This window comes from Platalea leucorodia (genome assembly GCF_965183815.1).
Source record: "Platalea leucorodia genome assembly, chromosome: 4".
NCBI classification, from domain to species: domain Eukaryota; kingdom Metazoa; phylum Chordata; class Aves; order Pelecaniformes; family Threskiornithidae; genus Platalea; species Platalea leucorodia.
Window position 1 is genome coordinate 7,554,528 of NC_138826.1, and position 12,747 is coordinate 7,567,274.

Sequence of the window (12,747 nt, forward strand, 5' to 3'; positions counted from 1 at the left end):
CTGGGGAAAGTCTAGGAGGAATGAAAGTTTTCACTCAATTCACTCTATTACGAAAAACTCCCAAATATTTCCTAAATTTTACACCTAAATGTATTGGTAATGTCCCTTTTTTAAAAGTTCCTCGCTACTGAGAAAATCCTATTGGCATCAGTGAATATAAAAATCCATTTAACTTTATTTCTTTTTTAAATGACTAAAATTGTTGTGCTTTTATACCCAATACATCTTTGTATTTGAATTCTCAGCTTAAGAAGTGGAAAGGGGGACCTGGATTGAAGACTAAAGCACAAAAGCTTTGGCAGATTCTCTGAAAATGCTACTTAATGTATTCTATTATTTATTCTTATTTTACTGGAACCAAAGTTTTCATGGACTCACGCATATTCTCTGAATATATTGTGAGAAAGAAATGAAATACTTAATGATACAATAAACAAAATCTGCTCAGAGAAGTCTGGAGTTTCCTTTTTGCTTTTAGTCAAGAAGCACTTGTTTGATAAATGGGGCGCTTTTAGAGAGCTTACCGTACCCTGCACACCGAAGCAGAGGCGGAGGCTCAGCAGAAGATTACCAGGAGATAATGGAGCAAGTCAAATGAGAAAACATGATGAAACAGCAGAAAATTTACACGCTGTTTTGCTTCTTCCTTTTGCATTAATAAAACCGGGGCTTTTGTGTTTATTGCCAAACACTACCCTATAAGCATGTGTCGCTGGATGTGTCCGTGTGGCTGATGACCTGCCCAGCCCCGCGGTCCCAGGGGAGCGGGCTGACATCTAATGACGGGCTGTAAAAACAGCATCGGTGAAACAGCCTCCGCAGCTTTTTACTGCGTTAAATGGATCGGGCCTCTCCTGAAGAACCTAAATCCATTGGGGAGCCAGAACGATGTACCTATCCACTTTGGCCCCAGTGAGACCACACCGCTGAACTGCTGAGCGCAGGTGGTGCAGGGCTGGAGCCAGCTCGTCTTGGTGGGGAACCTCAGTGGGAACCTGCGTGAGCAACACCCAGCACAAGGGCCGACAGCCACGGGTTTGAAGGAAGCTGCATGAAAGTGGCATCGCGTCCCCTGTGAGGACCACGCGGTGCCAGGGCCCTGTGCCGGGAGCAGCATGGCCGGACCTGGACCTAGGGTGATGGCTCAGCCTGGCTGGTGGGAGCGTTGCCTTTGGTGGTGGCCAAACACACGTGACCTTCCAGCGTGGCGTTAGCTGCCATGGGTAATTCAGATACGGCCAAAACCTTGCCTTTTGTCTAACTGCACACAAGAGGTGGTGCATGCTCCAGGCAAGAGCCGTGGCTGGCTGCCTGCATGCATCCTGGACTTCCCAGATGCTTGAAGCTTTCCATGGTGGTACGGAATTGTCTTCAATTGTCTTCATATTTTGTGGTGCACAAGCACTGATAGATCACACTCCAGACTTTTCATGTGTGCTGGAGGCAGGCAGCTGGTTTTGTAAAGCGCTGATTTCAGAGTTCTTTGTATCACTCACACTGGCCCAGCGTAGTCCAGGCAGATTAGACTGGTTGACCAAAGGCCCAAGAAACAACCAAAACATGGTTGCTAATGAATACCAGCCAATACATTTTATTATTTAAATGTGAGTTCCTTTTGATATTGGTTTGTGGGAGAGAATAGTCTGGTCATGCCCATAGTTAGAAGGATTAACCCGTATCACATGCCACAAAAATGCTTGTAGTGTAATTATGCTAAAAGAATTGTGCTTTGTATTGGTGCTGTAAAACCAAAACCAAACCCATACGAGCATAATATACGTGCTGTAAAATTACAGGATACACATGCCACTCATCCTGCTATCCTTGGGGCTCGGGTTAGGGCATTGCTTTATGTGCCTGCCTGACATAACAGAGCACCCAGCGTACGTTCAGCCGAGGCTCTGGCCCAGGGAACACGGCTGCACAGGGCTGTCTCTTCTGCCTGTTCCCATGGGCTAAATACTGAGTTATCCTCATATCCAGGAACTGAGTGACACAGACCTTGAAATAATCCTGTTTAATAATTTATGAGGGAGAGAGTAACATGCAAAGACCTGGTAGAGGAAGGTAACAGGACATACGCAACATAGCATGGGCAAGGAGAGAACCTCAAGCTCTGAGCTTAAATGGAGCTCCTGGACGAAAGGGCGTAAGGTTTGTGGGTGGGGGTCCTAGGTGAGGCTGGTCATGTTAATTATAGCCAACCAGCGCACCGAGGGCTCTCGCGTCAGGCACTGATGACGCAGGGAATGTGACCACTAGTGGGGAAGTTGGAAAAATGTCAGTGGATACACTACTGTAGTCATTGTACTCTTAATGGCTTGCTGATGATGGCATTCAGGCAGAGAAAAGGGAGCTGGTTTGAAAATATATTTGCATTATAAACAGCTTCACACAGTTCTGGGTCCTGTTCTCTTTGTAAGGCTGGAGAGGAGGAACACAGCCTCACTTGCGAAAGGGCAGAAGCAGGTATGCACTTGAACCTAATGTAAAACTTTCCCATTTACCCTAAATGCAAATTATCTGGCTGAGTTTTTGCTTACCCAGGGGTAACAGAGAACAGACCGTGGCGTGTCTCCTATGACTCTTTTGTTAGTTTCAGGAAAATATGATGTGATTTGATGATGTATTTTTGTTGTGCCCTGCACAGCAAGAGCGTACCTGTATGTCCGGTGCAGTACAGGAGAAAGGACAAACATCTCTGGAGCGCTGGTGTTTGGTTTTGCTCAGCAGCTTACATTTACTCTGCTGTTCCCTGGCTGCGCGTGCTTCTCCTCTCCACCAAAGGCACCGTGCTGGCGCCTGGCAAGAGCACGTTCCTGCTGTCTTGGTGGGGGGCAGTTGGGATTCCCTTGTGTTTGAAATACACTGTTTCTTTGGCTTTCTTCTGCCCGTGGAAGCTGGCAGGGATTGTTCCTCTTCAGGCAGCTGATTCCTGCTTGAGCTGTGTTTCCTTCTTCTGAATTGTCAGAAATCAATACTGCTGATAAAACATGTTAACAGCCTTTAGTTCCCAGGAACTTATCACATAAGCTGTTTTGTTTTTTTTTTTTCCTAGGCAGAGACCAACCAAGAGATTGTAATATGAGACAGACTATATAGTCTGTGTTTGCAGACTGTATACAGTCAAGAAACGCTAAGGGTGGTCTCTCCATACCGTGACTGGCACATTTTCATGAAAACTTTACACTAATCAGCTTGCCCTAAGCGGTAGTTGCTGTTGGAAGGGGTATGCCACAGATTGCCAGACTGCAGAGGGACTATCGGTTCTCTGAGCTCGAGCAAGTCATCTCTCGGAGACTGCCAAAATATGTCTCAAAAATAACGAGCACTCAAACCTCCCTTTTGGTTTATCTGCTCTCCGCCAGAATTCTGCGTGGGACTGTCTTATTTGCCATTGAAAGAGCTACGTTTCACACTCCTCCTGTCAGACTGCTATTTAAGGCTCTGCTTAGCATTCATATTTCTTTCTTGTCACAATTGTTTTCTTTTTTCATTTGTTTTTTAGAACCAGAGCTATAAATCTGGAAAGCATTTTACATGCTGTGTTAGGGCTTGATTGAAATCCTATTGAAATCAATGAAAGCTTTCCTATTGACTTCAGTGGACCAGGTGCTTGAGAAATAAGGAAAAATGGTCTGTTTTAAAATAAGAAGAATTGTATCCATGTCATAATGTTTATTACCAATAGCAGGAAATAAAACAAAACATATTATGCATGTCTTTTCCCAACAGGCCTCATATATCATTTAACTGCTACCTACATGCACTCAGCTGTGACACGGAGTGCAGCAACAGCTGTTCTGGGGTACCTAATAATTCTGCTTTACAAACACAAATACCTGAGGAAAAAGAAAATACCCTTATCTGATTGATGCGAATGTTCATATAAAATTGAAATTACACAAGAGAGAAACATCCAGCAGAAGCAAATGTCACAGCCTGCTTCTGAGAGCCTAGAAGGAAACGCTTCTTTGTAGCCTCATTTCTACAAATCTTTGTGTAGAAAATATTTCTTTAATGACTCACACTTTCCGTGGGTATTGTTAGGAAACCTTGATCTTCCCTTTTAATTTGTAGTAAAGCTTGCAGCTGTGACCTGGTTATTAAAAGTACTGAGCCAAAAAAAAAAAAGGTAAATATTATGAAGATGTAACGAATGCTTCTGATACTGCTCTAGGTAATTAAACATGGATCCAGGCGTCTAAAATGAAAGTGTGACATCCACATGTTACTTTGTTGGCGAAAGTACTCTAGTCTGCTGATGAGCTGGTTGCAATAAAGACAAGTCTCAAGTCTCCAGGGATTTTATGGAGATGTGAGGATACTCAGGCCTTGTCAGAATTGCATTCTCAACTAATATTGAAAATAATTATAGTTGTAGTATTGCAAAATGTAATTTTGCTAAGACAGTATTTAAAGCCTGAATCAAACTTTCACAAGCTGACGAGGAAAAAAGGAAACAATGCGGAGAAGCCTCTGAAGTGCATGCAAAAACAAGTGCTGCTTTAGTGATGAAGTATTTGATAGTGCCTTTTTATCAGCATGCAGTCATGTGTTTAAATAGCATGAGCCATAGATGACTGTTGCAGCTTGTCATTTGCCTTATGGGAGGCAAGAAAGAGCTTCTTGTTTGATTTGTAAGATGAGCTAGCTTGTTGCACAAGGCAACTGAGGAGACGCTGTAGGAAAGTCCATAGTGAAGTATTTCCTAAGCTTTGTTGGACTCCCGCCACAAGGGAGTGCAGTGAGTGTAGTCGCAGTGCGAGGAACATTGTGAAAGGGCTTAGAAAGGAAACACACCTTTAAAGATCATGGCAAAAAACCCCCAAATCCAAAAGACCCCAGCTGGTCAGTAAATTACTGAGATGGTAACAAAAATAGGTGTGTGCAACAAGAGAGTATGAAACAGAAAATAGGAAACCCTAGAACTGAAAAATGCTGGGCTTGTCTTACTTTTCCACTGCTCTCAGATGTTAACATAAGCACTTTCGAAACTAGTAAGACAAAGCTAAAGCTGTGCTGATAGGGATAAGTTCCTGATTTCTCCTCAGGTCACAGTGTTTTTAAGCACGGGCAAACAATCTGAGACCTGTTCCTGAGATCAGTGGAAGCGGATGAGGAGGAAAGTACGAGGGATGAAAGTACGACGGAGTTGCTCTGCACATTGAGAACACAAATGTGTCTTTCTTGAAAGAGTGGAGATACGCAAACTTCATTTATATTTCTTTGTGATTACCAGAAAATCGCAACACTTCCCTAAGCTAAAAATGGTTTGCTGCTTTAGCTTTCCAAGTCTAATATCCATTATAAATGACTACTGATATTCACCTTATATTACATATCCCACTTGGTAAATGCAAAGATGCAGCAGAGGTGAACAAAAATGTCCTTTTTCCAGCTGTGGTTAAGGCGTAGATAGAAATAAATCAACAGCCAAATCAGGCACGTGAATGTGCTGAATCCATCATCTCAGATCTATGTGTGATGCGCCAAATCAGCTTTTGGTCTCCGAGACAAACTGTGACCCGCTGGTGTTAACCAAGATGGATAATATAGAGGGCTGTACATTGGTCTGACCAAGCCATTGATGTTCCCAGTGTGATCTTTACATCTAAGAAAAACACTATTAGTTCAAATATGTAAGAAAAAAATGCCATAGGGACAAATTCTTTTCATCGCTTGCCTTTATCAAAGCAACTCGAGATAGACCTGTTCCACAGTGCAGCCAAATCGGTGGCATCTTCTGCTTTTATAAAATAGGACAATTTTGTCTTATGCTAGAATAGAAATCGATGTTTCTATTCGGAAAACAAATGACAGGCCTTTCACTTTTCATGAGACATTTTGGAAAGGCGGCTAGACACCTCTGCTTTTATCTGTTTTTCACTTTTTTCATTTGCCAAGCAAGAGCAAGAACCCACACAGTGGAAACTTATTTTTAGTAAAAACCCACTGTTCATTTCTGTTCTTCCATCGCGGTAGCCAGAACGTTTAGTTGCAAGTGAAAATAAAACCTGAAGTAATTATACTGGAAGGAAACTATGCAGCAGTAAAAACTTGGTTTTAGCTGTTACATTGTCCATTGACAATATAAATGATTTTATGGATTATTTGTGCAGGCTTTTCCTCAGTAACAGGAGAAAACGCTGTAAAACAGCAGCGTTGCGCGGGCACTTCACAGCTCACAAAACGAGAGTGGGGAGGGTGGTGTAACACCCACAGCCATGTTTTCAGTGTTACTCCCATGGGGATGTCGCCGTGGCCGTGCCCGTTTCCCCGCCTGGCCCCCGCTGCCTGCGGAGGCGGCGGCGTTTGAACGGGCCGCTAGAGGGGGACGCAGCCGAAGGGCCTGAGAGGGAGCGCAGGCCCCGGCGGCCGCGGGGGCAGCCCCGCCGCTCTCCCCTCAGCGGCAAAAGGGAAGCCAAACGCGGGCCCTGCCGCAGCCTCCCCTCTCGAGGTAAAATTAATGGCCGGGCCTGGGAGGAGGGGGGAAAGGCGAGGGCCACCGCCGTCCCCTCCCCGCTCCGCCTCAGCGCCGGCGGACCGCGGGCCGTCCCACAATGCCCAGCGGCGGGCCCGCCTTCTTCCGCCCTCCAGCCAATAGCAGCTCCTACCAGCCGGACTACGCTCCCCGGCATGCCCCGTGGTGAGGGTCTCCCGGCCCGCCCGCCGTCTTCCGCCTGCCGCAAAGTGTCGCGCTGCGCGGCGGGAGGTTGGGCTGGCGGCCGCGGGCCGTGCCCGGAGCCGTGCCGCGGCGAGCCCCGCCGGGCGGAGAGCGGCCGCCATGGGCGGCGGGCGGTGATCCCCCGCCCCGCCCCGCCTCGCTCCCCGCCGCGCCGGCAGGCAGGCAGCCGCCATGGAGGAGGAGAGCATGGAGGAGGAGGGCGGGGGCGGCTGCGAGGCCATGATGGACGACCAGAACCACAACAACTGGGGCGCCGGCGGCTACGGGCGGCACCTGCTGGGCCCCGCCGCGGTGCCGCTCGGTGACCGCCTCCTGCGCGGCCCCGCCGCCGGGCCCCCGGCCGGGCCGGAGCTCCCCGCGGTGCCCGAGGCCAACGGGGTGCTGCGAGGCTGCGAGCCGGGGAGCGCCGGGGGCAAGGGGGGAGCCGGAGCCATCGCCGCCGCCATCAACATCAACGCCTCGACCTCCAAGTTCCGTGAGTGACCGCCCTGCCCTCCGCCCCGCGGGCCCCGGGCGCTGGGGGGGGCTTCTCTGTCACCCGCGGCCTCCGCTGCCCCCTGCTCGCTTCTCCCGTGCCTGGGCTCAGGTCTGCCCACGGCGGGCCCTTACGGGGGTCTTGGCCCGAGAGGCCTCTCCACGCGAAATCAAATGGGTTAAAGTGTCTTGGAAGGAGAAAATAACCTTTCCTGCACGCACCCCAGCCTCTGCTGCTGCCCTGTCACGGCAAGGTGATGTGGTAGGTCTGGCTGTAGAACTGGGAGAGCCAGCATAGGCAGGGCTTTCAGCTCTACAGAGGCACTATCGCTTTTCCTCAGGCTTTTGGCTCAGGTCGTGTTTTCCCGAAGACCTTTTTTTTTCTGCCTGAAAACCCCAAGAAGAGGTCCGAAACCTGTCCATGATCACTGATGCAGTGGGATGGTGATGTGTGCGAGGTCTCTGCTATCGTGGAAGGGATGTGTGTCTGTAAAGGCCTCGTGAGAACAACAGAAGATGTATTTACCCTGCAAAAATCTCTCTGAAACATCTATTGCATGTAGCTTTTAACAGAAACGTCACCTTTTTCTGTTTTGCTGAGCTAAGGTTGAGGGAAGATTTTTTTTTGCTGTTCCTTTCAATTCTACTTTTATTTCCAGAAGCTACACCTGTGGGCAAAATATGCCCTTTTCTCTAATGGCTGTTGGAAAACTTGGATTTGGCTAGTTGAAAGTATTCCTGGAAGTATAATCGTGTAACTGCCACGATGAAATTTTGATGGGAAATGCACCTTTTTTTCTTTGTTCCCCCCCTTTCCCCAGTGCTAGCTCACCTGTCCAGCTCCTCAGCAGCTCAGCTTCAGAGCTGATCGGAAGCTCGAAGTTCAGGCTTCTGGATCCCTGCTTCTCTGGTAGCCTGGGTTTCGTGGCTCTAGGCACATTGCCAAGGCTGGCTGCTTTGAAGTTGAGGCTCCCAGACTCCATGAGCTCTCTGGCTCTCTGCCTGCCTTGCTTGTCAGGGCTCCAGGTACTTTGGGGTGGCTCGTAAACACTGAGACAGTTGAAATGAAATGTCGTTCAGCCTTGCTGAACTAAGCTTTTGAATTCCCAATCCAGAAATTTAGAGTCTTAGTTTTTCCTTCTATTTCAGAACAAAAATGGTTTTCAAGCTGGATCTTCACCAAACGGGAAGGTGACTTTCCAGCTAATATACAGTTTATGTCTGAAGGGGAGAAGTTGCTATGCATGATTGTGCTTAGGATGTGGTTTTTGAGTTCTTGTTTTCACTTCCCAGCATTGGTATCCCAACACAGTATCTGTCTTACTGATGTTAAGTATTGTTTTAAAGAAAATTAAAATTCCTGTAAAATACAAAATTCTCTGAGTTAAGTTCATTAGCGCTTTTCTACACCTTTGTGTTGTTGATAGTTTTGACGGTATGTGTATGTGAACGGAACCAGTCCAGTGAAGTAGTATGGACTGAAGAAGTACAGGAGCTGAGTTGGGATCCTGCCAGTTCTAATCCTGGCTCTGACAGAGGATCCCTTAATCTCCTCTATTTAATTTTCACATATAGAAAAAGGGAGAAAGGTCACTTTCAGTGTAAACGTACAATGAAAAGGGCGACAGTGTGTGCTAGATCCCCTCCTGCCTGCTCTGTCTTAGCAACGGCAGCACATGTGTAGAGGAGCTGATTATCAGTCTTAAGCTTGATAGGGAAGTTGTCTGTTCTCTGCTGTGTGAAAAACTTGCAGTTGAACGAGCAAGAACTTATGCCTGCCTTGCTTCATGATGCAGAGGCTTAGTCTTAGTTTATCTTACAGGTGACCTTCAAAAATGCGGGTGACATACAGTTTCCAACAATCCTATGATAGATTGGAGTGATTCTTTCTCCTGATTCTTTCCTCCAGAACAAAAAAAAATCCAATGCCTGTGCTCCAATACATAATTACTTGCAGCGTGTTGGTTTTGTTCATGTTCATAGTTGCAGACTAAAGCTGTCTGGTGGGCCTTTTTTGGTCTAATTTAACTGGCAGAATAACGGGGGAAGAAGGTTAGATGGAAACCCTTTTAAAATCTTTCGAAGGGGCCAAATCCAACTCTTTTCTTGAGATTTTGGTGAGACTGAGAACTAAAATCAAATGTAATAATGTGTAGTTCATTTAATAGCTTTTCTTCTAGTTAAAGCAACTTAAGAAAATTTTCCATGTTGTAGTAAACTTATGACTAAATCTTTATTTACAGTTGATCAGCTTCAGTCATAGTTATGGATTTATAAAGCAGTAGCGTTATGAAAAATATTTTTCAAAGGCCATAAGGGAGAAAATAAGAGTAGGAGCATTTAATACTTAAAGCAAAACTCTTCTGTACTAGTAATTGCAGCGTATCTGAATTGTGGAGAAAATAGAGAGTTTTTCTTCATGTTTTTTTTCATCCTTTTCAAGCCAGGATGACTATAAATGTATTTGATCCCAGTCCCATTGAGGATGGGGACATGTGGCTGTGAGCGTTGGCATATCCATTAAATCTGTTGACTGCCCAGTTGCGTAACGTGGTTCATTGCAGTGCATGTGCGTTGCTGCGTAGGCAAATTGCCTCATGAAGAAAAAGTTTAACATTACTTTTACTAACCAGTCTTAACGCAGACTGAGAAACATGTAATAAAAATAGACTAGAATTGAAAACAACTACAGGGCAGACTCAAAAACTTGCTAATGTATGCTAGGATGCGTCAGGCAGGGGGGTATAGCAAAATCTATTGTGTAAACATGCGCATGACGTCTCAGAAAAAGGAAAGCGTAGAGGCACAGCGATAGCTACAAGTCAGTAGGTTGGATTACCTGTCCCGCTTTGTCCCCTGCTTTTTTTAACTATAGCTATAAAAGAAGGATGTGTTTTATATGTGAAAGTAGTAAACATTTTGAGTACGTGGGTGCGATTATACATTGAAATCTTAAATCAAGACTTGGTCTAATATTTATGCTGACTTCAGTTTAATGTTTTCTGTGGAACAGAGCATTTCTGTGGAGACCCACCTTTCTAGGGGAACCAAAGTGAAATAGAAATGCTCAAATTTTGCTGCTGAGTGTAAATAGGAAAGCTACTACACGGAAGCTGCTCCTGAGAACATCTGTCCAGAGCCTGGGCTCTGTAAGGGACAAGAACTCGAGCAAGTCATTGCAAGACAGATGAATATGGGATGAATTTACTGTCAGGCAGGTGTTGTGCTGTTCCTGACTGCATGGATGCTTTTACAATCGTGGAGCTGACTTGCTGAACACGTTAACTTACGTCCTGGTAGTTGTGTACCCAGACCTGTAACCTTTATCAACTTGTTAGCAAACAGTGTCGTACTTCCAAATTGCAGGCTGGAGTGTTGGGACAGCATCCTGCAGCGTTTGGTGGTGGTGACCCGTTCACTAATCAGACACGTACTATGTTAACTATGTTAACTAGATCCATTTCTGCAAGAGGTATGAAGCAAAAGTGAACCAACGGCTAGCTGGGTGAAGAGGGGGCTAGGAGTACTGCACTAACATACTTCACTAAGAAAGGTTTCTGGCTGAAATACCCTGAAAAGATACAAAACAGGAATCTAATATCTGCTCTTAAGATAGCATGCAAACACTTTCTTGTCTTACACCTCTCTTTATTCCACGTTCTCTTTATACTCTTCTTTTTCTCATGTTAACTGTTAACTGTTTTGCCTGTTATTTCCCTAGAATTGTTCTTCATAGTGCTGCTAAAAGTGACTTACCCAGCTCCTTTCAACCCCTTGTGGAAATAACATTTCAGAAATCTTGCTCCTCAAGATTCCAGCAGTGAATCTACATTTACACATGCATTTAAAATGCAGCCCTATTCAAAATATTTCCAGTGCAGTGTCTAAACTGGATTGTTTGGGGTGGGAACTATCTTTATTCTCTGTTCCATACAGCCCAGACCCACATGGGGATTTCCTGGACTGGGTAGTTTTGATATGAAGCATACCCTGTGCTGTTACTTACTGAGGGCTTTGTTTTGAGTGGCTGCTGTGAAGCTATGGTGGTGTGACAAACCAGCAAGGTAGTCCTGCGAGTACGTCTCTGAAGGGAAGGTGCTAACCCTTCTACCGTGGCTGCTGTTGGAACAGCCACGTGTGGTTAGTTCAGAAATCCTCCCTGAAAAGAGAGAGGCTAAAGCTCTTCTGTGTCTATGAAGGCACAGAGTGGCTTGCGCAAGAGGATGCAGTTGGGAAGCTGGGGAGGGAAATCAGGGAGTGATGGGGAATGCTAATTTAAATGCCTTCCTATTCTTCCCTGTCTTGATTCTTATCTGGAAAAGGAGTATTACTGTGCCTGCTAGAGGGGAACCTGTAATATGGATCCAAAAAAGTTGCCTAGGAGCTTAAATGCAATTGAAGGCAGAGGGAATTGCATCAGTTTTTAGGCCAAGGAAGTTGCGGGTCCCACCTGAGACTTTTAAAATGAATACATCTGCTGGGAAGGAGTATTCCAAAAACTACCAGTCTTGGCCAAAGCCTGTTCTCCTGCATGTGAGGACCCAGTGTTAATTGTTGATTCTGGACTCCCACAAAGTTGCGTACTTTATTAATCTGAACTAATTACTGAACTACTTTTTTTAAAAAAAAAAATTATTATTATTATTATAATATTGTCATAGTAGAACTCCCAGGAGTTTGTTTTTCCCTGCTGCTTGGGCCCCTAAGAAATATCCAAGCACTGATTTGGCAGGTTTTCTGATTTTATTTTATTTTCTGTAAATAAAAAGGTACTAATTCAAGTCTGGGCTTTAATTTTAGATGAGATTATCGTAGTGGAAGAACAGTTCCCAGTTCTTTTGGCCAGCCTATTGGTGTGATCTGAAATTGCAGAGCATTCACTTGCTTCTAATCTTTTAGCTAAAGTTACTAAATGTAGTTTTGTCTTTTTCTTGTAGTAATGAATGTTATAACAATTGAAGACTATAAGAGCACATATTGGCCAAAGTTGGACAGTGCCATAGATCAGCTTTTAACTCAGAGTCCTGGTGACTACATCCCTATCTCCTATGAACAAATATACAGGTAAGGAAATCTTTTAAGTGCTATGTTACTTTTTTTTTTGTCTTTAAAGTTAAATGTTTGTTTTATCTTGCAGCCTATGCATATATCATATTTTGTATTTATGAGGAGGAAAGTGGGAAGGTTATGTAAAGTACAGTATTGTTTAAATGATTGGAATGAGTGAATAATAGATACATATCTTGACATCCCATGCTAAGAATTAAAATGCATAAGTGCAGAAAACATTAAAGTAAGCTCTACCACAGTTGCTTAGTGTAATATATTAAGAAATGTATTAAAGTCTCAACATCCCTTTCCTCAAAGGGGAAGAAGAGGCTGGTATGGTAGGCGTTTGACTTACGGTTTCAAAAGGCTTCTTTGTCATGTCTAATAGGAACCAATTTGGTGCAGTAGAGATGCAGAAATAAATAGAAGCAACTGGTACCAAGGTCCATCCCTGTAAACTGTCATTTGTGTGTTTTGCATCAGGTAGATTAGGTCTGATTTCCCCCTTGCCCAGCCATCTGGCTGCATGTGCTGTT

General features: G+C 45.0%; 1 protein-coding gene across 3 annotated transcripts in view; it reads left to right on the forward strand.

Annotated features, from left to right (window-relative positions):
- The first annotated feature begins 6,768 nt into the window (after positions 1 to 6,768).
- CACUL1 (CDK2 associated cullin domain 1) overlaps positions 6,769 to 12,747 on the forward strand; it is a 52,961-nt gene continuing 46,982 nt past the window's right edge. For 2 of the 3 annotated variants that reach the window (XM_082309843.1, XM_082309844.1), the window contains exons 1-2: positions 6,769 to 7,163; positions 12,100 to 12,226. In XM_082309843.1, coding sequence (XP_082165969.1) covers positions 6,860 to 7,163; positions 12,100 to 12,226 — 431 coding nt within the window. In that variant the 5' untranslated portion in view covers positions 6,769 to 6,859. The remainder of the gene's footprint in view (positions 7,164 to 12,099; positions 12,227 to 12,747) is intronic. The other variant, XM_082309842.1, reaches the window with a different exon arrangement.